This window comes from Oryza glaberrima, chromosome 12 (assembly GCF_000147395.1).
Source record: "Oryza glaberrima chromosome 12, OglaRS2, whole genome shotgun sequence".
NCBI classification, from domain to species: domain Eukaryota; kingdom Viridiplantae; phylum Streptophyta; class Magnoliopsida; order Poales; family Poaceae; genus Oryza; species Oryza glaberrima.
Window position 1 is genome coordinate 5,086,553 of NC_068337.1, and position 25,419 is coordinate 5,111,971.

Sequence of the window (25,419 nt, forward strand, 5' to 3'; positions counted from 1 at the left end):
AGTAAATAGAATACTGACAGCAAGTTAAACCCTACGGAGGAAGAGTGAGTCCATATTGTCTCATCTACAAAATAAAATCCAGAGAATTTTAAAGTCATTGCAGTCCAGCAGATTACTAAGTTTGGTAAAGATAATCTCAAAGACCTCAACGATAAAGGCCATAAACCAAGATAATTCCATAGTAGAAACTGGAAACAGAGTTCTTACTTGAGTAGAGTAACCATGGATACTAATGAGTCAAGACTCGAAGGCCTTTTTCAAACATTGGAGTTTCACATGAAACAAATCAAATTATGGTAGATAAAAAAGCATTCCATTATAGAGGTAGACTCATTTTGTACACAAATTATCACACAAGCAGAAAGATTGCACAGTCATTTCAAGCGATACAGACTACAAATCCCGAACAAGCGATACAATGATACAGAGAAGCAAAACAGTTTCCTCCAGGGACAACAGTAGTTGCAAAAGCAAATGGACACCACTAGTACAGATTGCAGATGGCCACATTCTGCCATTTATGTGGACAACACACAGAGATAATATGGTTCATCATACATCATAACATTTTTTTAGCCTTACTTCTTCAATGATCCCAGTTTATCCCCTAAGGCAGTGCTGTCTTATGTGTTTTAAAGCATTGAGATCTTGACGTGACGAAGGTGCATCAGACTAGAAAGTCTGTCAGGTAAATGGCACATCTTGAACAGAGAACATTCTAACAGACGCAAGGATTTTGAGTTCGTCACGACCTCTGCCATTGCGTATACCACGTCCTCCTCGACATTGCCACAATCTTCAATGATGACTGTGCGCAGCTTCGTCAAACGGAGTAGCTGCTTCACATCAACAACGGCGAAATTGTTAATACCTGCAATACTAATGTGTCGAACCGAACTCTTCACGTTTCTCGAGTCTGCGGCTTCAGTTAACCTCTTACATTCGCCCTGTGAGATATATGTTGCAAAATCATGCATTGTGTCATTCATAACATAGTATGCAGGTTCTTCGTTTTCTCCACCAAAGCGATCAAGGAACAAATTTGCAGTCAATTGAGCCAAGTATAACTCTCCGTCCTTTTTCCCGAATTGAGGAAATATCAATCCTGACCAAATCCAAGTCCTCACCAACTCCTCCTTTCTGAATGGATGATTTTTTGGAAATAAGCTGCAATAGCGAAAGCAACTCTGCCGAGAGCCTGTAGTAGCTTATTTTCAAGACATCCATAATATTTGGTACTGCTTCTTTATCCATACGGTGAAGAAACCTTCGCCAGAACTCTAATGTAGGACATAATCGTAACTGATAAGCAGCAATTTTTATTGCCACGGGAGTCCCTCCAAGTTTCTTTACAATCTTAGCGCCGATTGATTGGAGTTCCGCATAACCTTCTGATCCTACTTTCAGATCAGCCAAAGCAAGTTGGCAGAAGATCTGTAGATTTCCATTTTCTTCAAGTTCATGCAACCTAAGGTGCTGATCTTCACATCCTGTGACACTCTCAACTAGAGTTGCCACTGATTGCGTTCTGGTTGTCAATAAAATTTTGATTCTAGTGTTGATGCCCCTCAGAACTGAAAATAGTTTCTCCCATTCATGTAGATTTTCTTCCCAGACATCATCCAAAACGAGTAGAAAAGCTTTAGTGGAATTTATTTTATCTTGGAGAATATGCTGCATGTTTTCCAAAGAATCGGATGAACATGGCGAACATGTAACACACTCTACTATTTCACGCATAATTCTTCCTACATCAAAGCTTGAAGTTACATATAACCATGCAACCATATCAAAATGATCTCTCACCCTTGGATCATTACATACCAGTTGTGCCAATGTAGTCTTCCCCACGCCACCGTGGCCAACTATGGACATAACTGAGACATGATGATTATTTGGACTAACCTGAGTTTCAGCATCATCATCATTCAAGGGATCGATCAGCCATCGGACTATCACATCAGTCTCCTTCTCCCGGCCCAACACTCTTTCCTCACAAAACGGAAAGCCAGCCGTCATGCGATATCGTTGTGGACGATGTTCATCCAATTGCTCATGTGTAAGTCTAACATCAGATGGTAGTCTCTTTGCAATATCCACAATAACCATGTCTAAAGCCTCGATAGCTTTCCTCAACCTCCTTTCGAGAGTGCGACCATTTGCCAAAGACTTGATAACTCGTTGCTTCATCTTGGAGAAAGAAGAGCCCAGATCACCATCACTAACCTCTCGCTCCTTGGTCTTCTTCTCGTGGTAGGCATGCTCGTCGACTGCATCCTCGAGCTCCTCAACTGCATCCCTCAGGCGCCACAGCGACTCGTCCAGCAAAACCCCAAGTCCTGAGTACGACTCCCTGGATTGAGCCGGTACGAGGGTATCGCACATTATCGGCAACTTCAGGCGTAGCATGCGCATCGACTCCTGCAATCTGTCGGGGTTGCTTCCCAGGTAGGATGAGGCCTTGTCGATCAGGTTAGCGATGACTTCATCTGTCGCCGACTGCCCTGCAAACACCAAATCCATGGTGGCGGCCGTAGGATATTAGCGTGTGGGAGCTGGGAGCGGGGAGGGATGGGGTGGAGCTTGGAGGAAGGTGGAGACTGTTAGGTTAGCTGGAGACGGGGGAGGTTAGGATCGATAGCTAGCGGAAGAAAATTAGTATGTAGGACTTCAGTACTTTGCTCATAGGAAGGACTTGGGGGTTGTTTGGTTTGTTCCCAAAGTTTACCAAAGGTTGTCACACCTCATGTTAGACAAGTTTGACCAAGTTAGCCTCTTGTTTGGTTCATAACCACATAGCAAGATTCCTTCTCATCTGTTATAGCCCCACATGTCATCAACTTGAAAAAGTGTGGCACAATTCTATTTTGGTAGCTAAGGTGCGGCTCACTTTTTGTAAGTCATAACTTAGGCAAGTGTGGCATAAAAGTATGGTAAATCATGGCAAACTTAGTATAGCATCCAAACAACCCCGATCTCCTCGCTTACGCGTGTCCCGTACAAATCCCAAAGCAGTCTTCTACCCCAGGATTTTCCCTCTCTCTCTCTCTCCAACTCCACGTCCTACCCCAGGTTCTTCTACCCTATTCCTTTAGAGTTTTGCTCCCATCCAGCAGGTACCGTCGGTACTGTCCGGTACCAAATCTCAACCATTCAATCAGCGAAATCGGACGGTGGAAAATAAGTGGTACCTCCAGGTACAAATTTGCCCATGAGGAGGTACCAGAATATTTCGAGTGGTGGATGGGTAAATTTGTCTTTTCGCGTAGGAGTGTCTAGGGGAGGGAAATAGGGTTTTCTACCAAATCTCAGCCATTCCTTCTGATCCGATCGGTGGGAGGCGGCGGCGAGTTGCTTCGTCGGCGGCGACTTGCTTCGTGGGAGGAGGCGGTGTGGTGGCGGCGAGGTGCTCCGTGAGAGGCGCGGCGGCAGTGGCGGCGTCTGATCCGTTTGAGGCGGAGTGAGGAAACAAAAAAAGAGCGAAAAGGAGCGGCGTTGCGTGCAAGGAGGAAACAGAGAAAGAGCGAAAAGGAGAAAGCGAGGGCGCGACTCCTTTCTGTATTTTCCGATCGTACCCTTTTAACATGGAGGAATGGATTTATCTCTGTACCTACCGGTACCAGTACCTGCCGGTACAAGTTGCTGGATGGGAGCAACGCTCATTCCTTTAAGAAAAAAAAGTTCTTCTAGCCCACTCAGTTAGACTCATGATTTTTTAAAAATGATCTTGGATAGAGCCATGCCCTATATCAAAGTTGCAGAGCTTAATTAGATCTTAATTTTATAGTTAAGGACCTTTTTATTTGATGAAATCACTGAAAGAATAATTGAGTACTCTATAGATGAGATGGTAAGAATGCTATATATATATGTAGATAGAGAGGCTATGGCTTCGAATTCTATGCACCACATGCACGTGTATTTCACACGAAAATCCATTAATTTGTTGCTAGTAAAGTGTGACCATGTTATAGATGTCTACTAAAATTCCAAATATTTTTTAGGACTTGCCCGTTACAGACGAGACCCATCTCATCTGAATGTAACAACGAGGTTTTCTTAACACTGACAAATGAGTAGTGATGAAACCTATACCCAATTACTCATAGATATGTATTGTCATCCATAAAAGGTGAGAGGTTTATAATAGAATGCCAGCTTTAAGCTGGAATCTTTCTCACAGCAAGGAGAAAAAAAGGATGCATAATTATCACTCCCAAGATCGTCAATAAATAAGCAGAGAAGACATTATATATCCTCAAAGATGAGAGGTTTATGCGAAAGGGCCTGTAGCCTCGTAGTTACAAGAGCCTCAATAGCACCTGAGGTCCTGGGTTCGATTCCCCATGGGAGAGAATTTTTCAGGATTTAACGGCATTGTGCTTTCAATGGTAGGCGAATTTTCCAGGATTTAACGGCATTGTGCTTTCAGTGGTAGGCGACGTATCCGTCAACAACGAGGCGCCTGTAGTGACTTCGTTAATTTCTCCAGGATTTGCCGGTCCAGTCTTCGAAAATGCTCATAGGGGTAGCGAAAAAAAATGAGAGGTTTATAATAGAATGCCAGCTTTAAGCTGCTTTAAGCTGGAATCTTTCTCACAACAAGAGAAAAAAAGGACGCATAATTATCATAATAGAATGCCAGCTTTAAGCTGCTTTAAGCTGGAATCTTTCTCACAACAAGAGAAAAAAAGGACGCATAATTATCACTCCCAAGATCGTCAATAAATAAGCAGAGAAGACATTATATATCCTCCCAAAGCTTTTCACATGGCACAGCCTAGAAAAAATCAAAAGGAAAACGTTGTTGTTCATCTAAATTAAGCTGACGGCCTACATGGCCACATGAGCCTAGGAATCACTATATGTTGGAGGTTGGTGTTAAGATTGGTGCTAAGGGACTTGTCGATGTTATAGCCCTGTAAAATACTCCCAAACCAACTCTGTTTGTCTCGTGTATTTCTTCCTTACCGACCAGATCCGGTGGCCTTGCCATCACTTTGTCCTCCCTGCCAACCCCGTGTTCCGGCCGGCGACTTCCAAGATTATGGTCAACAAATTTAGCAGAGGAATTCCACCCTCCCAAAGCTTCCACCAATAAAATATTAAGCATTGAAGGCAAAACCATGAAAAAAAATTATAAAAAACTTGGAGGAAAATATAACAGAACAAAAATCGGCATATGTAATGTACTCTCTCTGTTTCATATTATAAGACTTTCTAGCATTGCCCACACTAATATAGATGTTAATGAATCTAGACACATATATATGTCTAGATTCATTAACATATATATGAATGTAGGCAATGCTAGAAAGTCTTATAATATGAAACGGAGGAAGTAATTCTTTAGATCCACCAATACAAACTATGAAATGATCATATGGAAGTCTTAGGCACCAAAAAAAGTGTAATCGCTGGCGATTAATTTGCTGAGGTTTTAGCAGCTGTGCTTGTTTGTTGTCTTTATTGTTGTGAAGTTTTTTTCTGTAACCTAAGCCTTTTCTGGTTTAGGGGCTGCTGTAAAACTTTCTCTCCTTCTTAATGCAAAACTTGGCCGGTTATCTTTGCCGGCCCGGCGAAAAAAAAGTGTAAGCTTTTCAACTGGCTGTGGTCCAAAACAAAGTATAGTTTGTTTTTTGTGGGATGTGTTTCCGTCTCTTAGACCATATATTGGTGTTGTGTGTGGGTGGGTGGGGCGGTGCTTTCCTGGAGATGGGAGTATGGTTTTACGTGTGTAGCAGTGTGCACGCGCATGTGTCTATCATGTAATAAAAAAATCAAGTGAATGTTTTGTGTAATCATGTGCGATTTATAGAGACAAACTGTGCTAGCTTCTGTAGAAAGAGGCAACGTTTCACTACTTATGATGCCAACGACGCGGCGAGGAGGTGGTGGCGCGAGGGGAAGGTGGATGTGGCGGCGGCGGCGCGAGGTGACGGGACGACGATGGCAATGACGTGAGGGGGAGGCAGAGGGTTGGGGACTAGAGGGAGGAGGGGAGATGGGCAGTGGTGGCTAGGGTTTGGGGGTGATTGGGGTTAGTGGACGTCATTTTAAGAAAAAACCCTTTTTCTTTCACATTTTACGGCACGGTCCTAATTCGTGATTTTTCTCTCCTTCGCATGGAAGGATCCGGTTATTATAAGGGCTTGTACGTAAAACACCAGCTTAGGAAACTATTCATGAGGGACCTATATCGAATTATAGACAAAATAGAGGGCTTTTTCACAAAACAACCACCCCAAGTGCACTATTCATACTATAGCAAAATCCGACGTGGCACTGCCCCTCGCCCGCCCGTAAAATCCGACGTGGCACCACCCCTGGCCCGCCCCTTCTATGCCCCTTAATAATACCCTATTGTACACCTCCCCCTCAATTTCTTTCCCTCTCTTCGTCTTCGTCTTAATCTCTCTTGCTCCAAGAAAAAAAAACCGTAACATGGAAACCGCTGTACTAGTGTTTGCAGGGAAGTCACTCGCAACCCCTGCAATCTCCTTCTTTGTCAACAAGGCATTCAGCTACCTGAACGAGTACCGCAAGGCTGAAGGATTGGAGGCCGTGAAGAACAGGCTAGAGGAGAACATACCCAAGATCCAATCAGTGATCGATGTCGCTGATCCTGATTACATCAAGGACAAGAGTGAAGCCCTAGATGCATGGCTGTGGCAGCTCAGGGATGCAGTCGAGGAGGCTGAGGATGCCATCGATGAGCTCGAAGTGGAGAGGGATCAAAATAAGGTTAGTCATCAGGCCGGCTCTTCTTCTTTTACTCGGATGAAGCATAAATTTGTCCAGTCTGTTAAGCATGTTAGAGTGTTGGGTACGACATCTAATTCCCCTCTCAAGAGGTTAAAGAAAGCCTTGGAAGGTTTAGATGAGGCTGCTAAAGGAGTCAGAATTTTCTCACACTTGTACAAATTCATCAAAACACAAGATCCAACTTAAACAATCCAGAACAAGATGATATTAGCTTCCGTGCCAAGGGGAAGGACTTAAATGCTGATAGGGTGTTCGGTAGAGAAAATGAGAAGGAACATATTGTTGGATGGTTGACCAATACATCAAGTGAAGATAACCAAGATGCCAAGAACAATAATCATGTCCCCATTATGTCAATAGTTGGCCATGGCGGCATTGGGAAAACCACTTTGGCTCAGCTCATCTCCCATGACTCCAGAATCAAGAAACATTTTGACACCGTGATCTGGGTTGCTGTATCTATGAGCTTTGATGCAAAAACATTGTTTGATAAAATAATTCAGTCTGTTACATTATCAAAACCTAGTGTTGATACCTTCGAGGCACTGCAACAGCATTTGAAAAAGGAGATTGAGACCATTAAATATCTTCTAATTTTAGATGATGTCTGGGAAGATAAGGACATCTCTAAGTGGGAAAATCTATTTTCATCTTTGAGAACAGGAGTGTGTGGAAGGAAGATTTTGTTGACAACCCGAATGCAATCAGTTGCAGATTTAGCATCAGCGGTAATGAGATGTGAAAGGGAGTTCTTCCCATTATGTGGACTTGAAGAAGATGAAAATTTAAGACTTTTTAATCATCATGCCTTCATTAATCCAGATCCCCAAGAATTTGAAGACTTCCAACAAGTTGGAGAAGAAATCGCAAAGAAACTAAGAGGGTGTCCCTTGGTAACTAAGGTTGTCGCTGGGCATCTACGGGCACACATGAAAGTTCAATTTTGGAATACATTTTTGCATGAACATCTGGATAATTTTGATGGAAGTATGGAAGATGTTGTCAAAGTTCTCAAGTTAAGTTACTACCATTTGGTACCTGGCCTACAAGTGTGCTTCCGATATTGTAGCATATTCCCAAAAAACCATGAATTCAAAAAAGAAGAATTGGTGAAGATGTGGATAGCTGCAGGATTGATCTCCCAGACCACAGGTGAAGCAGAGAGAGCACAGGATGCTGCAGAAGAGTACTTGGATCTGCTGAATAGAAAGTCATTCTTTGAACTCAAGTTGAGAAACTTCCGTTTCGGAAGGAACGAATGCCATGAATATTTTGTGATGCATGACTTAATGCATGATTTGGCAACATGGGTTTCTTCAGGTGAATGTGCAAGAATTGCTGATGTTGCTAGCTCCAAGAAGCTGAAACCAACAGTACGCCACCTATCTGTTGCTGGTATTGATGGTTTTCCAGCCGACGCCATCAAAAGTTTGTCCCAGTTCAAAAATCTGCGCACCATTATCATTGAAGATTGCCATGATATCCAGGATGACACTTCACGGGAAGTGGAGAAAGTTATAGAAAGCTTAAAAGCCCTGCGTGTCGTGCAATACCACATGTTCAGTAGATCCCGGTTCCCTGGAAAAGAAGCTAATCTAAAGCACCTTCGTTATGTAAGTGTCTCAATGAATTAGTATGTATAAGACCTAAAGCATGCTTGTGTTGTTTTAATTTTCTTTTTCAAATGTTTTGTGTTCAATCGTGAAATACCTTGTTGTTTGTATCGGATATGGCACTATTTGGAAGGCATGCTTGCAGTGTAATAATAAATTCAAACTTTACATTCTGGCATTTGATCTATTTTTGTTTCACCTATTACTAGTCATGTACTCTCTCCGTCCCAAAATATAGCAACCTAGGACTAGATGAGACATCACCTATGTATACATCGTACTAGGTGATATCCCATCTAGTCCTAGGTTGCTATATACTATGTCTAGATACATCGTACTAGTGATGTACCATCTAGTCCTAGGTTGCTATATTTTGGAACGGGGAGAGTATTCATCATGCATGATTAGAACTATTTAGATTTAGATTGGCTTCATAAAACAAGGAAAGAGTGAAGGCTTTTGTTATGCTGATGAAAACATGGATGGCCCGTCTGAACTTCGGAAGTTGTTTTGTATGCATTGTTAGTTTGGTTGTTTCGGGGATGCAAGAATTATGTCAGAATATTGCTAGGCTACATCAGGTTATATCAGCTGATGGGTAGCTTTCTGTTTTGAGAGATTATGATGTCCTCATTTGATAAGTTGTTCCTCTTGTGTTATATACTCCCTCCGGAGTTTCATGATTTTTGGATGTTTTCGACAAGATTAAAATCAAACTTTTATTACTTTAACTATGAATTAAAACAGCTAGAACAATGTACATATATAGATTTACCTTGCAAAGTCAAAGTATTACAATAAAAGTTAACAAATAGTTTTATTTATTGTATTTATTATAATAGAAAAATATAGTCAATGATATATTTTTATTGACCGTATCATTACCTAAAACGTTAAAGAATTATGGAACTAAAGATGATACCCAGTATATATTTACTAATACTTATATTGAGCTTTCAATACATAAGCCGCGCAAGCTCTCCTCTCCTCTCATCTCCCCTCTTTTACCCCTCTACTGTATTCGGAGGTGAGGTTGGGAACTCGTGATGTATTTTCTTATGATTAATTAAGTATTTACTATTTTTTAAAAAAAATAATATAATTTTTGAAAACAACTTTCGTATATATATATATATATATATATATATATATATATATATATATATATATATATATATATATATATATATATATATATATTTGCTAAAAACGTACCATTTAATAGTTTGAAAAGCGTGCGCGTGGAAAATGAGAAAGTGACGAACAAACGAACACAGTCGTTAGACTAATGAATAAGTCATCTGCAAATTCCACAAAATCATATCCATTTCGGACCGATCCCTCTCCTCTCGGCCTATCGCTTCTCTCAGCCAGCCCATAATTGTGCAATACACACACACTAAGCTAAGGCCCATCCCATGCGTGTCCGAAGGACCGAAGCTGACCAGGCCAATTAAGACACGCCAACACCGCCGCCGGTCAATTTGGCTCGGTTTATTCCGTTTCCAAGATTATCGACGGTGACGACGACGACGATGATGATTCCCATTGAAAATGAGAACAAAAACCGAGCAAATTCGGATTTGGGGAAGATTACCTCGAGGTTCGAGTCACGCCCCGTCGTACTGCCGCTCGCTCACAGTCGCACTGCCCGCCCGCCGCTAGGCGGCTGCCCTTGCCGCTCTTGGCGGCGCGGCCCTGTGCCGATCGGCGGCGTCGCCCGTGCCGTCGGCCGCTGCCTGCTTGAGAAGGGGAGTCAAAGGGAGATGGATGGTGGGCCTGATGGTCTCATGGAGCGATGGGATGGTTGTGGTGGTCCATAGCCCATAGGCAATGGGACTCTGTTGGGCGGAATAAGTACACTTTAGATCTATCTCGAACCGTAATATCAGATATATTATCATGTCCTGAGCTTTTAAAACCGGTGCAAACGAGGTCTTAAGATGGTTTGGATGGTGGTTTCGGCTAATATGACTGGTTTGACTTGGTTCTCGTCCCACGTGGCACTAGCTAGAAGCAAGATTTAAGAAAACTCTATATACTAATAAAAAAATATGAGTAAATTTCAGAAAACTGCAACTATAATCATAAAACTGATGCTGTAACATTAGCAACATATTTCAGTTTGCTGCAACATTAGCGTGAAAAATTATCACAATACTACAACTTTTACGTGATATGTTGCTACATAACATGTAGGTGACAACTATAGCAGCATATCACGTAAAAATTGCAGGTTTATGATAATTTTTCACACTATTATTGCAACAAACTGAAATAGGCCACTAATGTTGCAGCAAACTGGTAGTTTTGTCACTATAGTTACAGTTTTCTGAAATTTACTCAAAAATATGGAAGGATTCTTTTTTTTACTTCATCCGTACGGTGCCCCGATCGGTACGCGCCTTTAGCCTGCGCCGCCGCCACATCGATTTGTCTCCTCGTAAGTTTTCTCTTCAAATTGATTGCAAAAATCGATTCCCTACTCCTCCCTCCTCATTTTCCCAGTAATTTACCCTTTCAATTCAACTTCAATTCATCGAATTTAATCTATAGCCACCGCCTAGGCCGAACCCTAGCGCCGCCGCCACATCGATATGCCTCCCCCCATGGGTTTCCTCCCTCCTCCCGATCTGCCTCCCCTATGGGTTTCCTCCCTCCTCCAATAGATTGCAAAAATCAATTTCCCACTCCTCTCTCAGTCATTTTTCTCATGATTTCCCCTTTCAATTTGGTTTTAATTCGTCGGATTTAATCTCAGTTGAACGGCCGTCAATGATGGCCAGTCGGCGAGCTTCCCTCGGCTCTTTATCTCGAGTTTTGCGAATTTTCTCCGATTTTAGGGGAAACGGAAAGAGAAGATCGAGTGGATCAAAAGTCCTCAACCAATTTTAATGATCGAGAAAGATACGCTGGATTTGATGGGGAGGATCGGTTGCGGTATCATACGGGCACACGGGATTATCTTCCGGATGTTGAAGACGCTAATGAAGCGTGTGGGGCAGCCGACTGTGCTAGCTGGGCTTGCGGCTCCACTTGTGGACTAGGACGAAGAGTGGCAGGTCGAGCGAAGAAAGGTAGGAGACAGCAAACTGTGCTGGAGCTGAAAAGGAAGAAAATAATGGGGTTTCGGCTCAAAACTATGAGAAGATTTTGATTAATGTTTTCAATTATAGTGTATAGCAATCTATTAACTTATTAAAGGAATAGAAAAAGTAGCCTCCACATTCGCTCTCACGGCCTAGAAATTCTCACATTAATCAAGGAAAAAGAAAAAATAGAGTCCATATAGGAATACAATTTAAAAACTGCTGAAATTCAAAATTATAAATAAGAAATATAGGAAAAGGAAACTAGATTCCATACCGCTATACAATTAGATCTAACTGAAATTTAGAATTTTTTTTAAAAAAACTAAAACTATAGGTTAGAGTCCCTATAGAAATATAATTTAAAAATAATTAACATTGGAATTAAAACTAACGAATATTGAAATAAGATTCTATAGCCCATGTATAGCCCATGTAGAGTATAATTTAGAAAAACTAAAATTCGAAATTAAAAATAAAGAATATTAAAAGATGAGTTTAAAGTCCATATAAAAATATAATTAGAAACAACGGAAATTCGGAATTAAAAAAATAGGAATATGGAAACAAGAGTTTAGAGTTCATATAAGAATTTAGACCAAATTGAAAGTCAAAATTAAGAAAAAAAATAAAAGTAGAGTTTAGAGTCCATATAGAAATACAATTTATAAATAATTAAAATTCAAAACTAAAAATAAGCAATATTGGGAGAAGAGTGTAGAGGCCATATAGGAATATAATTTAGAAATAAGTAAAATTCGAAATTAGAAACATATTAAATAACTACCAATACAATACAAAATTTCAAAATTGTGTTGCTATTTTTAACATATTTTAATAATAAAATATAAAAATATTTAATATATTATATGAGAAAAAAATATGACGATGCTAGCCGCGCAATCTGCGCAGGCCACCTTGCTAGTTCTAATGATTCAAGTTATTTCTCGGCTCTTAATATCACTATGAAAAACACATTTACCCATTGTAGCGCACTAGCATTTTTTCTAGTTAAACAAAAATTGTGGAGCACATGCCAATCGAATAAAAAGATAAAAAAATAATGAGACCCACCTACTTGTGTGTCCCACTTCCTCCACCTCACCCTCTCTCCTTTCTATCTCCTCTGACCAGTGTGCCTCTTTCCCCTTCTCCCTCCCCAAATGCGAGCATCAATTGGCGGGAGAGGAGCTGAGCAATGGCGGTTGGCATGAGAGGGCGGCGGACTGGAAACGGTGACAAGCGGTGGGAGAGGGCGAGTAGTTCTAATGGGCGATCGATCGCCCTACCGATCTGGTAGTGATCGGTAGCCCCCCCTCCTCCCCTTCCCTCCTTCCACCTGGTTTCCTTTTTTGGCATCGCATTACTTGCCTATTTTAGTAAATTTATACACCTCAAGTTTATACACCTCAAGTTTACACATCTAAAGTTTAGAGACCAAAAATTTATAAGTCAAAAGTTTATATATCCGATTCAAATTTGAATTTGAATTCAAATATTTTTTTTATATATAGTATTTCTATACATCTAAAGTTTATACACCTAAAGTTTATAAGTCAAAAGTTTATATATCCGATTCAAATTTGAATTCGAATTCAAATATCCGATTCAAATTTGAATTTGAATTCAAATTTTTTCATATATAGTATTTCTATACATCTAAAGTTTATATACCTAAAGTTTATAGACCTAAAGTTTATATATCCGATTCAAATTTGAAGTCAGGTATATAAACTTTGGGTCTATAAACTTTAGGTGTATAAACTTTAGATGTATAGAAATGCTATAAATTAAATTTGAATCTTGATTTATAAACTTTGGGTCTATAAACTCTAGGTGTATAAATTTACTAAAATAGGAAAGTAATGCGGTGCCAAAAAAGGAAACATGGAGGGACGGAGGGGGGGAGGGGTGGTGATCGCTACCCCATCACGGTAGCGATCGATCGCACATTAGTGTTTCCGGGAGAGGGCGGTGGGACTGAGGCGCCTCTCTACTGTAGGCTTGGGTTGGCGGTGGCCCCTCTCTTTCTTCCCCTCTTCTACAGGCTTGGGTCAGCGCGGCATTTCAGCTCTCTCCGCTCAGTCTCTTTTTGCGCAAGCAGCGTGATTGGTGGTGGCGGGCGACCTCCGCACCAATGACAAGCAAGTTGGCACGCCCCAACGGCGAGCTCCCCATCCCTATGGCACACCATCGCCTCCTCTCATCCAACTATAGCAACAACGACAACATTGCCACCACGAAAATCATGGTAGACCTTGCCCGTCTCCGCTCGCACTACTTCCGCCCTCACCACCGACTCGCCAGTTTGGCTGTATGCCCCGCAACATCCCTACCTCGTCACGTGCACCAGATGACCTGCCGTGCGCACTGCCTCCATTCCCCCGTTTCCTCTTCACTCTCCTCCTGGCCTCCTGGCGCTCTTTCCCTCCCTCCCCGCACACCCCCCCCACGCGTGATGCCTCCATGCCCGAGAATACGCTGGGACGACAAGATCACATGCACCGACCACCCAACGCCTCCATCCCACAATCCGTCAAATCAGCAGCCCCGCCGCTCCTCCTCCACCAGACTCCTCCGATCCCGCCTCGCTCCGCGCAGCCTCCTCTGCTCCCACCGCTCCTCCTCCTCCCGGCCTTGCTCCTGTTGTCTAAGGCCACACCACTCCCTCCAAAGCCATGCTTGGGGAGCCCCGAGCCACCCCACCTCCCGGCCACCACTCCGCTGGTGAGTGCGATATAAGCGGTGCTGGCAAGGAGAGTAGACGTGGTAGGTGGGCTCGACGGCCTGGTGGAATTGCCTCCTGTGATGCCCAAGGAGCGACACGGGTGTTAGAGTTGCAACGACCATGGATTATAGATTGTTTTATCGATGAAGTGTTCCATTGCACATCAAATGTTTTATTACAATTGATGGGTTAAATATTACTTAAAATCATAAAAATATACATGCATATTTCATAGGATTAATGCAGCATTTGGAGATATGAATCATCCAGACAAATGCAGTAATATATATTCCAAGACCTCATTTTTTTGTGCAAACCTGACAAAAACCTCCAGTTTTCGTATTCCTCCTGTTTTTATTCATGGTTTTAGACAATGATAAAAGATAATGGGACGTTATTATCCCAGTTTTCAACGCAAGCTTATGTTAATTACATGGTAACTTCAAGGTGCATAGTAGCCATAAAAATACACTCATGTCGATTGTGACCTCATTGTTTGGGTATAGAGGTACCATATTCAGATACTGCTAGTGAAAAGCTCACATTGTATTAGCTTCCATTGCAAAATCTTAATTAAGCCGGTACATTTAGTATTTGATGAGTGAGTTCAGTTGGTCCCACTTACAAAATAAAATGAAGATATTTCTAAAGTCAGCGGTATAGCACAGCACTATGTTTAGTCAGAATATTGACAGTGGATATCACCATGAAAATCTGCAAGGAATGTCATGGACTTGGAGAATGGTCCAAAAGTTGAAAACTTGAAGTAGAGATTTTTGATCTGGAATAGAAATTTTTCATGGACATTGATGATTCAAGAGCCCCTCTGAAACAGACGAATTCAAGAGAAATAATCCAAATCCCGGTTAAAGAAAAAACTCATACTGTAAACAAATACAAGTGTACGACTTCACTTCGGGGCACACAACATACAAATAGTCATCTTGTGCAGCAATTAACACATAAAGTTTGCAGTCAATTCATTATTTGAAAGTATAAACCAAACTTCAAACACACGATACAGAGAGGCAAAACAGTTTCCTCCAGCCTGAAGGACACCAAATGGACACCACTAGTAATGCTTGCAGATAACAACACATTTTGCCAGTTCTGTGCACAACATATGGGGAGATATATGACAAATATGGTTCATCAAACAGGTTACGATTTGAGTTTAGCTTCTTTAAATGGTTCTCAGTTCTAAAGCATTGAGATCTTGACATAACGAAGGTGCTTCAGACCAGAAAGTCCGTCAGGGAAATGCCACCTCTTGAACAGAGAACACTCCAACAAACGCAGGGATTTTGAGTTCTGCACAACCTCCGCCATTGCAGATACCACTTCCTCCTGGACATGGCCACAATCTTCAACGATGATCGTGCGCAGCTTCTTCAAACGGAGCAACTCCTCCACATCACCAACGCTGAAATTGTTAATACCTGCAATATTAATGTGCCGAACTGAACTATTCACGCGTTTAAAGTCTGCAGCAAAAACTAGCCTCGCACATTCACCACGCGAGACAAATGCTGCCAAGTCGTACATCATGTCATTCATAACATAGTATGCATGTTCATCGTCTTCTCTGCCAAAGCGATCAAAGAAAGATTTTGCAGTCAACCGAGCCAAGTATAACTCTCCCAAATTCTCTTTATTTTCCCCACGAGATTGAGCAGAGATCAACCCCGACGAAATCCATGTCTGCACCAACTGCTCTTTTCTGAATGGATGGTTTTTCCCAAATATGCTACAATACCGAAAGCAAACTTGCAGCTCTGGCAGGAGGCTGTAGTAGCTTACTTTCAAAACCGCCATATCACGAGTTGTTGTTCTTCGAAAATTATCCACATATTGAAGAAATTTACGCCAGTACTCTGCAGTCAAATTGTCCCTCAAATGCAAAGCAGCAACCTTCGTTCCCAAGGGAGACCAGCTAAGATCCTTTGCGATTTGAGCCCCAATTGGTTGTAGTTCTGCATAATTTGGTGCTCCCACTTCCAGACTACCAAGTGCAAAATGGTTAAAAAGTAATGAAATTTCATTTTGTTCAATTACAAACAACGACAAAACGCGCTCTTCACACCCTGTGATACGCCTGGCTAGAGTTGCCACTGAATTCAATCTAGTTGTCAATAAAATTTTACTTCCGGTTTTGGAGGCACTGAAAACAGAAAGTAGTCTCTCCCATTGCGATATATCCCGATCTTCCCAGACATTATCTAAAACGAGCAAAGATTTTGTGGACATTAACTTATCACGGAGAATATAATGCGTTTCCTCCCCATGAGCACACTTATACGGCGAACATGTAATCTGCTCTACTATTTCATCTATAACTCTTTCTGCATCAAAGCTTGTAGATACACACACCCATGCAATCACATCGAAATGGTTTCTGACACTAGCATCAGTACATACGAGGTGTGCCAATGCAGTCTTCCCCATACCACAAGGACCGACTAAGGACATAACGGGGACATGCATAGGATTGGTACTACTAACCTGAGTTTCAGCATTGCCATCCAATGGATTGATTAACCACTGGACTATCATTTCCATCTCCTTATCTCGACCAAACATTTTATTGGGCACTACTGGAGTGAAGCCTGTCTCACGATCTTGGGGTAGAACATGTGTATCCAGCTGTTGTCTATAAGTAGTTCGACCCATTAAGCGCGCAGCATCTGCACTAGTAACGATTTCTAAATCCTCAATAGCTTTCCTCAGCCTTTCTAGAGTGCTGTCAGAGTGTGTCAAGAAGTTGGTAACTACTTGCTTCATCTTGGAAAAATAAGAGCCCAGCTCACAAACCTCTTGCTCCTTGGCCTTCTCCCTGGGCTTGTAGTACTCATGCTCGTCGATTGCATCCTCGAGTTCCTCGATTGCATCCCTCAGGTTCCACAGCCACACATCCAAATCCCCAAGGCTCCTTGTCTCCCCAGATTGATTCGTTGTGAGGGCATCGAACATTGGTTGGATCATCAACCAATCCTCACATAACTTGTTCATCATCAAGGGCTGCGATAATTCATCGGAATTGCGGTCCTCGTCCAGGTAGGGTAAGGCCTTGTCGATCAGGTTGACGATGAACATTGCTGTCACCGACCTCCCTGACAATGTGCATTCCATGGCATCCATAGGATATTTGTTTGTGTGTGTGGGAGAAAGAGAAGGGTTAGCTTTGTATTTGTACTACGGAATGATAAGCTTTCTATTTATAGACAGTAACCTGGTTCTCAAAGTTTTTTTTATTGATTATTGATCTCTTTCTGTCTCTCTCTAAAAAGTTCTCTATCTAATTGAGTGCATGCACCCAGCTAATTCACCTAAAAACTTTATTGTCCGATGGAAATTAACAAGAAATTCACTTATAATTAAACACCTTCTGAAAAGTTTGCTTTGGCCTCAAATATGGGAAAGGAGTAGAATTTATTTCTAAAAATTTAAATTGTGTCAAATTCAGGATCTTAATTTAATAGCATCAAAAAGCTTCAGCTCGTAAAAACACAAGAATTAATTACTTATTATACCTCAACGTTGTTAACACTACTATATATTATCGATCCTACAACCAATTACAAAACAATGTCTTACAAAACCAGAGACGATTGTCATCGTATCATGTCTGTAGGACGACTATGGTAGGGTGGATCATGCTGTAGAAAAATAAGAAAGAGGAAAAAGATTGCAACGGATGAGACAGTGGATGGGACACACAATTGTATTGTTTCCTATTTATGTATATAGAGAACATAGTGACGGGTGGATCAAGCCAAATCTTTTAAAGATAAAAGAAAGATCACATGCATCATATTGAATCACAATCGATTATGATCTATCTCTAGCAATAATATTCCAAATACAATCATGTGTATATTTATGTACACTTGTGGAGTACCCTGAACAGATTGTAATTTTTTTCCAATAATAGACCTACCTAGGGCTTTAAAAAAGGATTTAGTTGGTTTCACCTAAGTCAAACTCCAGTTCATTCTATAATGGGAGGGTCAACTGCTTAAATTTATCCATAGACAACTTATCTGCTGACTGGATTTAACTGTTTTGGGCAAATGGTTTTTGTTCGCCCCTACGTACCTTCCAACTCTACTGAGTGCTGAAGAAGGTAAAGTTTTCGGATAAACACATCGAAGGACTAACATGGCATCCTCTGTTAGTCACCAGGGCTCTTCTTTTACTAAGATCGATGAAGCACAAATGTTTCCAGTCTGTTAAGAATATCAGTGTTTTCGGTTAGATATATATCTAATTGCCCTCTCAAGAGGTTAAAGGATGCCATGGAAGGTTTAAATGAGGCTGCTAATAGAGTTTGACAATTTTTCTCGCACTTGTAGACCACTACTGGAGAAACCATTTTTGGTCGGTCAACCAAAATCCACAATAGTCCCGGTTCCATTAAAAACATAAACTAAAAAGGATTTTTAGTCCTGGTTTATAACAGCAATGGGACTATTTGATCTTTAGTCCCGATTGATAACACGTGGCTTAGCCATTTTTAGTCCCAGTTGATATCTTTAGTCCCAGGTATTTGAACAGAACTAAAGATAGCGATTTTTAGTTCCGGATTCGTAGTCTCGGTTGGTTCAAACCGGAACTACATGGGGTTATAAACCAGGAGTAAAAACCATTTCTCCACCAGTGGACCAAATCACAAGAACCACTTTACACAATTCACAACGAGTTGATGAGGTGAATCCTCGCAGCGGACGGTGCGGCGATAACGAAGACGACGACCACGCATAACAACGAAATGACGGTGGCGAGGAGCTGGAGCAGCGCAGTGCCGGGCCGCCGTCGGCGGTGGCGGAGGCGCTGGTGCACTACGCGACGCCGCGGGCTGATGCGGCAGGAAGTCCGGCTGGTGGCGCGCGCTTGCGCGGTGGTCGCCGTGCAAGTGCAGCCTCCTGGTGTTCGGGCTCGGTCACGACGGCGCCATGTGGGCGGCGCTCAACCGCGGCGGCCGCACCGTCTTCCTCAAGGAGGACGCCGCCGCGCGCCACCATGGCGGCCTCGTCGAGGTCGGGGCCTACCACGTCGCGTACGACACCAAGCTCACCGACGCCGACGAGCTCCTCAAGCTCCGCGGCGACCCGGCCTGCACCGTGGCGCCGGACCTCCCCTCGGCCGAACGTACCTTTGAATTCTACCAGTGGCGGAGTCAAAACGATTTTTTGAGCCCCAGGCAAATTTTAATATAACTAATATTTGCTATTAAAATTTCATAAAAAAATTTACTCATCAATACTAAAATTTAATGGAGTTCTTGCCAGCGAGCCTGAGCGCCTACCTGGGCTACCTGGGCGGTGGATCCGCCACTGAGCTCTGTTGAAGAAGGTAAAGTCTATACATCACCCAGCATTTCATCATTTATACCTCTCTGATCTGCCGAGACCTTTTAGGGTGCTTGGGAGGTATGCCCGGTATCTCCGGACATTCTTCACATCCACCGTTCATTTTTTGAGGGGTAACTTAGGAAAAAATAATGTAAACAAGGTCAATCTATCTATTATATTATTAAAGGAATAGAAAAAGGAGCCTCCACGTTCGCTCTTATGGCATAGAAATTCTCACATTAATCAGAGAAAAAGAAAAAAACAGAGTCTATATAGAAATACAATTTAGAAATAGCTAAAATTTTGAATTAAAAAATAAGGAATATTAGAAGAGGGGACTAAAGACCATATAGAAATATAATTTAGAAATAGCTGAAATTCAGAATTAAAAAATAAAAAATATTAGATGAGGAGACTAGAGTCCATATAAAAATACAATTAGGAAATAACTGAAATTCGAAATTAAAAAATAAGAAATATTAGAAGAGGAGACTAGAGTCCATATAGAAATACAATTAGGAAATAACTGAAATTCAGAATTAAAATTAAGGAATATTAGAAGTAGAGTATATAGTCCATATAGAAATATAATTAGGAAATAACTGAAATTCGGAATTAAAAATAAAAAATATTAGAAGTAGAGTATAGAGTTCATATAGAAATATAATTAAGAAAAAAAAAGAAATTCGGAATTAAAAATAAGGAATATTAGAAATAGAGTATAGAGTACATATAGAAATTTAAAACTAACTAAAATTTACAATAAACATAATAAAATTAAAAGTAAAGTTTAGAGTCCGTATAAAAATACAATTTACAAATAACTAAAATTCAAAATTAAGAAAAACATAGGAAGAAGAGTTTAAGATCAATATAGGAATACAATTTAGAAGTAACTGAAATTCGAAATTAAAATTTAAAGAATATTGAAAGATGAGTTTAGAGTCCACATAGAAATATAATTAGAAATAATAAAAATTCAGAAATAAAAATAAATAATATTGGAAGAAGAGCATATAGTCTATATAGAAATACAATTTACAGAAAATTCGGAATTAAAAAAAGAAATATTAAAAGACGAGTCTAGAGTCCATATAGGAATATATAAAATTTACGAATAACTAAAATTTGATATTAAAAATAATTAATAACTAACACGTATATAAAATATAATATGAATATTACACATTAGTAGTTTTGTAAAGTTATTGCAAAATTTAAAATTATGTTGTCATTTTAATATATTTGAATAATATAATTAGAAAACATATATGCTATTATATGAGAGAAAATATAATGATGCTAGCCGCGTAATCTGCGCGGGCCACCATGCTAGTTATATTATTAAAGGAATAGAAAAAGGAGCCTCCACGTTCGCTCTCATGGCCTATAAATTCTCACATTAATCGAAGAAAAAGAAAAGGCAGAGTCCATATAGAAATACAATTTAGAAATAGCTGAAATTCGGAATTAAAAAATAATGAATATTAGAAGAGGAGACTAGAATCCATATAGAAATACAATTTAGAAATAGTTGAAATTCGGAATTAAAAAATAAGAAATATTAAAAGAGGACACTAGAGTCCATATAGAAATACAATTAGGAAATAACTGAAATTCGGAATTAAAAATAAGGAATATTATAAGTAGAGTATAGAGTCCATATAGAAATACAATTAAGAAAAAAAAAGAAATTCGGAATTAAAAAATAAGAAATATTAGAAGTAGATTATAGAGTCCATATAGGAATTTAAAACTAACTAAAATTCGGAATAAACATAACAAAATTAAAAGTAGAGTTTTAAATCCGTATAAAAATACAATTTACAAATAACTAAAATTTGAAATTAAGAAAAACATGGGAAGAAGAGTTTAAAGTCAATAAGGAATACAATTTAGAAGTAACTGAAATTCGAAATTAAAAATTAAAGAATATTGAGAGATGAGTTTAGAGTCCACATAGAAATACAATTAGAAATAATAAACATTTCAGAAATAAAAATAAATAATATTAGAAGAAGAGCCTAGAGTCTATATAGAAATACAATTTACAGAAAATTCGGAATTAAAAAAAATATGAAAAGACGAGTCTAGAGTCCATATAGGAATATATATAATTTACAAATAACTAAAATTTGATATTAAAAATAATTAATAACTAACACGTATATAAAATACAATATGAATATTACATATTTGTAGTTTCTTAAAGTTATTGCAAAATTTAAAATTTGATGTCATTCTAAAAAATTTGAATAATATAATGAGAAAACATATATGCTATTATATGAGAGAAAATATAATGATGCTTGCCGCGCAATCTGTATGGGCCACCATGCTAATTTAGTAATTGTTTTAACCAAACCATCCCTAATTAACTTCTCAACCCGATCCTATTTTACTGCTACCCTCATCTAACTCCTCTGCTACCCATGATTTGCGCTGCTCGTAATTCTCGTCTCAGCTCCTTGCTTGGGCACCTTATTTTATCAATTTTGCCGTCTATATACGTATACGTACGGACTCCTACTACTAATCTAAAACTAATATTCTCATCTAACCTAAAATTTGATTATTTGTAATGATTCCCCTCTTGTAATCCATATACGTATGTGTGTGAAAGGTAGAGATATTTTAATCCATCTTCCTTCACCATCATCGGTAACTACAATGGAAGTAAATCACTCAGTTTTAGGTCCTAACCCAGCTCGCTTCTTTTCTTCCACCTTCGAATGAAATGATTTTAAATACCCTAGTAAAATCATGCGCTACTATAAGGTGATCATAAAAACGCAGAAATAATTAACAAACCCTAGAATATGTACTAATTGGTACGATGATTCAAAGTGATGATAAAAGACAATTGCAATTATAACCTTCTAGCTTTTATACCTGGCCCACACTCTTAAGTACCTTTGAACCAGTACTTCTATCTTAGTTCGTTAGATTAAGAGCAATCAACGGCTCTAATATATGCCAAGCATCGTAGAAAGTCTGGTGCCACAAACATATAGTAGGACTAACATGGCATCCTCTGCACTAGTGTTTGCTGGAAAGTCAATCGCAAACCCCGCTATCTCCCAGTCAACAAGGCCTAGCAACTATACAGGGTTTTTAACTACCGCAGAAATGATTTTACTGGACAAGCACCCCAATAGATTGCACACAGGCCATAAGTGTCTGCGTATGAAAAAATCAACCCCTATTTTTCCATACGGCTACTTAAGAGGCCCATATGCAATAATCAATTTTCGCAAGCGGACCTCTTAACAGGTCCGCTGTGAAAATACGCTGCTTATTTTCACATGCTGGCTTGTTAAGTGACCCACATGCAAAAATCCACCCTCTTCCCACTCTTTTTTTTATTTTCCCCTCCACTCTATCTCTCTCTGTCACGCCCCGAACTAGTCCCAAGCGGAACTAGCCCGTGACGCTCCAAATTAACCTGTTAATCGATACCAGTCCCAGGAAACAGTGCTGGTATCACAGGAAGACAGAATATCACAGCAACAGAGGTCTCTTTATTATAGAGTAGGAGTACAGTCATGTTGGGCTGCGGACAGATCCCGAGCTCACAACTGCATTACAAAAGGGAAGCGGAAGCCAAGACTTGACCAAACATCACAGGCGCGACTTGGGAACTAGGCCGAAACCCTAAAGCTCATCGTAGCCGGCTTGCTCCTGGAAGAACTCCTCGTCAGCGGGTTCCGCTTCATCTTCTTCAGCAACTGGGGGGGATTATTTATATAGAGCAAGGGTGAGTACGGGAGTACTCAGTAAGCCATGGGAAATATGTGTTTAATGCAGGCTTCAAGGAAAGGCTGTTGTTTTTTTTTTTGCAATTCGTTTTATTTGAACTCCTTTTTGAAACAACTAAGTGAGTGCTTCTCAAACCACACGGATGGGACAGTGCGTTTCGTCCGGTCGGAGTATGTGCAATGTATCAGTCTTTTGAATTGATCAAGATTGGCACCCGGCCAATAGCTTTCAAACGGCCACCCGGGCCTGGCTGATCCCGTCAGCCGCAGATTTTCCAAACATCAAACCCATTTTACAACAGCAAAATTCACAAGGTAGTAGTCAAACAAAACTACGCTAGGAATCACCTCGCATCCGCCCATGACCGTGGGCACGGCTGTTCGAACAGTTTAATAACCTCTGCAGAGGGGGTACACTTTACCCACACGACATTACTAACCCGGATCATCCAGCCCGTGCAGAACGGCCATGACTAGAGACCTTAAGGCTTTCATGACAAGGCATTTCGAAAGCCGACACAGGTTCACCATATGCCAACGAGAGGGGTCCCAGACCAACACCAGATTAGGTCCCAGACCATACTGTGCCAGGAAGCCCAGGGGTCCTCCCCGACACCACCCCGGTGAATCCACATGTCTCTTGGCATCAAGGCTCCCCCGATTAGCTAATTACTCAGCCAGGGGTGTCCCATTCCACCCATGTGGTCGTACTTGTCTTATGTTCGGATGAAATTCCAAGGAAACGGTCCTTAAGTGCAAGAGCGGGAAACCGTACTCCCGGTACGGTCCCCGGTCCGCGATTTTGGAAATTCATTTAGTTCGCAAGCACCGACCCAGGTGTCGGGTTTTCCAAGTCTGTTGTAAAACCCAAGTTTTACCCAAGACGTTTCTCAGATTTTAAGTTTGAAGGCGACCGTCGATACCCGTGCAGAGTGCACGATTACCGAGGCGCAACTAGGTGGTTACAAGGGAACATGGTATAACAATTACAATGGAAGGATCAGATGCAACAAGTTAGGTAGGCACACCGGTCTGCCTTGCAGACGGTGTAAACAGATTAAGTGCAATCCTACCTATGCATGATATTTTTCAAGCAACATAATTAAATTCAAATATAGGCTCAAGATGTTCAAAGGTGGCTTGCCTTGCTCGAGATCTTGAGCTTGATCCTCGAAATCCTCGCACTGCGGGTCTTCGGGCTCTGAAACTACACGCGGAACGGGACAACTCAACAAACGGCGAAAATAAAGCCCTATTATTGACCTCTAAGAGTGCCATTAGATAGATCTCAAGATTTGAGGAATTTTGGAAGTTGAACGGAGTCAAACGGACTTACGGTTGGGAAGATATTGAATTTCTAAGATTATTGGATTTTTGGTCTAAAGGAAAAGGATTTATTTAAACCCTTTTTGAAAAATAAAAGAAAAGAAAAGAAAGTGGGAGGGAGATTAGACTTCCCTCGGACGGCTAGGGCGCGGCCCGAGAGAAAGGGGCGGCTCGGCCGAGCTTAATGGGCCGGCCGGCCCAAGAAGGCGGCCCATGGCGCGTGCGGGCGGGGAGGGGAGAGAAAGAGCCGGTGGGCCGGGTCCATCCCGCGTGGTCCCGGGTGGGACCCGCTTGTCAGCGATTCGGCTCACCGTGAGCGAGGTGCATGCGGGCGTGCTAGGGTTTGGGGAGGGAGGCGCGGTGCATGCGTGCGGTTCGCGGAGGACGTGGTGCGACAGGCCCACGCGCAGCCTCACGGCTCGCGGTGGACCGCGCGCACGGGGAGGGAAACGGAGGGGGCGGCTGGCCGGGTCAGCCGATCCGGTCGCAGCCGAGGTGGCGCCGACGTGGCGCCTACGTGGCTGCCACGCGGACCGGCGGGAGGTAGACGACGACGCCGGCCGAAACGGACGGCGGACGACAGCGGCGAGCGGCGGAGCGAACCACGGCGACATAGGCGAAAGCGAGCACACCGGGAGGTTGCACGGGACGAGGGGTGACGAGCCAACGGCTCGGATTTGCCGGGGGATGCTCGACGGCGGCGGATTGCGGCGGCGGCAACCGGCGGCGGGAGAAGAGGGAAACGGCGACGAGGTCACGAGGGGTCGATTCCCGGCGGTGAGAGCATCT

The 25,419-nt window shown here is 41.5% G+C and overlaps 1 protein-coding gene and 1 pseudogene across 1 annotated transcript; both read right to left on the reverse strand.

Moving 5' to 3' along the window:
- Positions 1 to 311: 311 nt before the first annotated feature.
- Positions 312 to 2,599, reverse strand: LOC127757836 (putative disease resistance protein RGA4; annotated as a pseudogene).
- A 12,796-nt stretch (positions 2,600 to 15,395) lies between these two features.
- On the reverse strand, positions 15,396 to 17,333 carry LOC127756769 (putative disease resistance protein At3g14460). Its single transcript, XM_052282141.1, has one exon. The coding sequence runs from the start codon at positions 17,331 to 17,333 to the stop codon at positions 15,396 to 15,398; it is 1,938 nt and encodes a 645-aa protein (XP_052138101.1).
- Positions 17,334 to 25,419: the final 8,086 nt, after the last annotated feature.